Source organism: Lipotes vexillifer, unplaced genomic scaffold (assembly GCF_000442215.2).
Source record: "Lipotes vexillifer unplaced genomic scaffold, Lipotes_vexillifer_v1.1 scaffold21, whole genome shotgun sequence".
NCBI classification, from domain to species: Eukaryota; Metazoa; Chordata; class Mammalia; order Artiodactyla; family Lipotidae; genus Lipotes; species Lipotes vexillifer.
Genome location: NW_006774065.1, coordinates 2,994,866 through 2,995,252, shown reverse-complemented (window position 1 = coordinate 2,995,252; position 387 = coordinate 2,994,866). Strand labels below are relative to the sequence as shown.

General features: G+C 66.9%; 1 protein-coding gene across 1 annotated transcript in view; it reads left to right on the top strand.

Moving 5' to 3' along the window:
* The first annotated feature begins 111 nt into the window (after window positions 1-111).
* SETD1B (SET domain containing 1B, histone lysine methyltransferase) overlaps window positions 112-387 on the top strand; it is a 20,538-nt gene continuing 20,262 nt past the window's right edge. The window contains exon 1 of the mRNA XM_007448747.1: window positions 112-285. Coding sequence (XP_007448809.1) covers window positions 112-285 — 174 coding nt within the window. The remainder of the gene's footprint in view (window positions 286-387) is intronic.

The window sequence follows — 387 nt, the reverse complement described above, 5'->3', positions numbered from 1 at the left end:
GGGGGTGGGGGCTGGACGATTTGATTCCTTCGCGTGTGTGTAGAAGCGGCCGCCGCCGCCACCGCGGCGGAGACGACAACAACTTGCTCGTTTTCAGGTTGGGTTAACGGCATGGAGAACAGTCACCCCCCCCACCACCACCACCAGCAGCCCCCACCGCAGCCCGGCCCTTCGGGCGAGAGGAGGAACCACCATTGGAGAAGTTACAAGTTGATGATTGACCCGGCTTTGAAAAAGGGGCATCATAAACTGTACCGCTACGATGGGCAGCATTTCAGCCTGGCGGTGAGTAGCCGGCGCGCCTCCCCGCCGCCCGCACCCACCCTCCGAGCCGTGGCGAGGAGGGTGGGGGCGGGAGGGGCCGGTCGGCCCGGGGGGCCCCCGCCC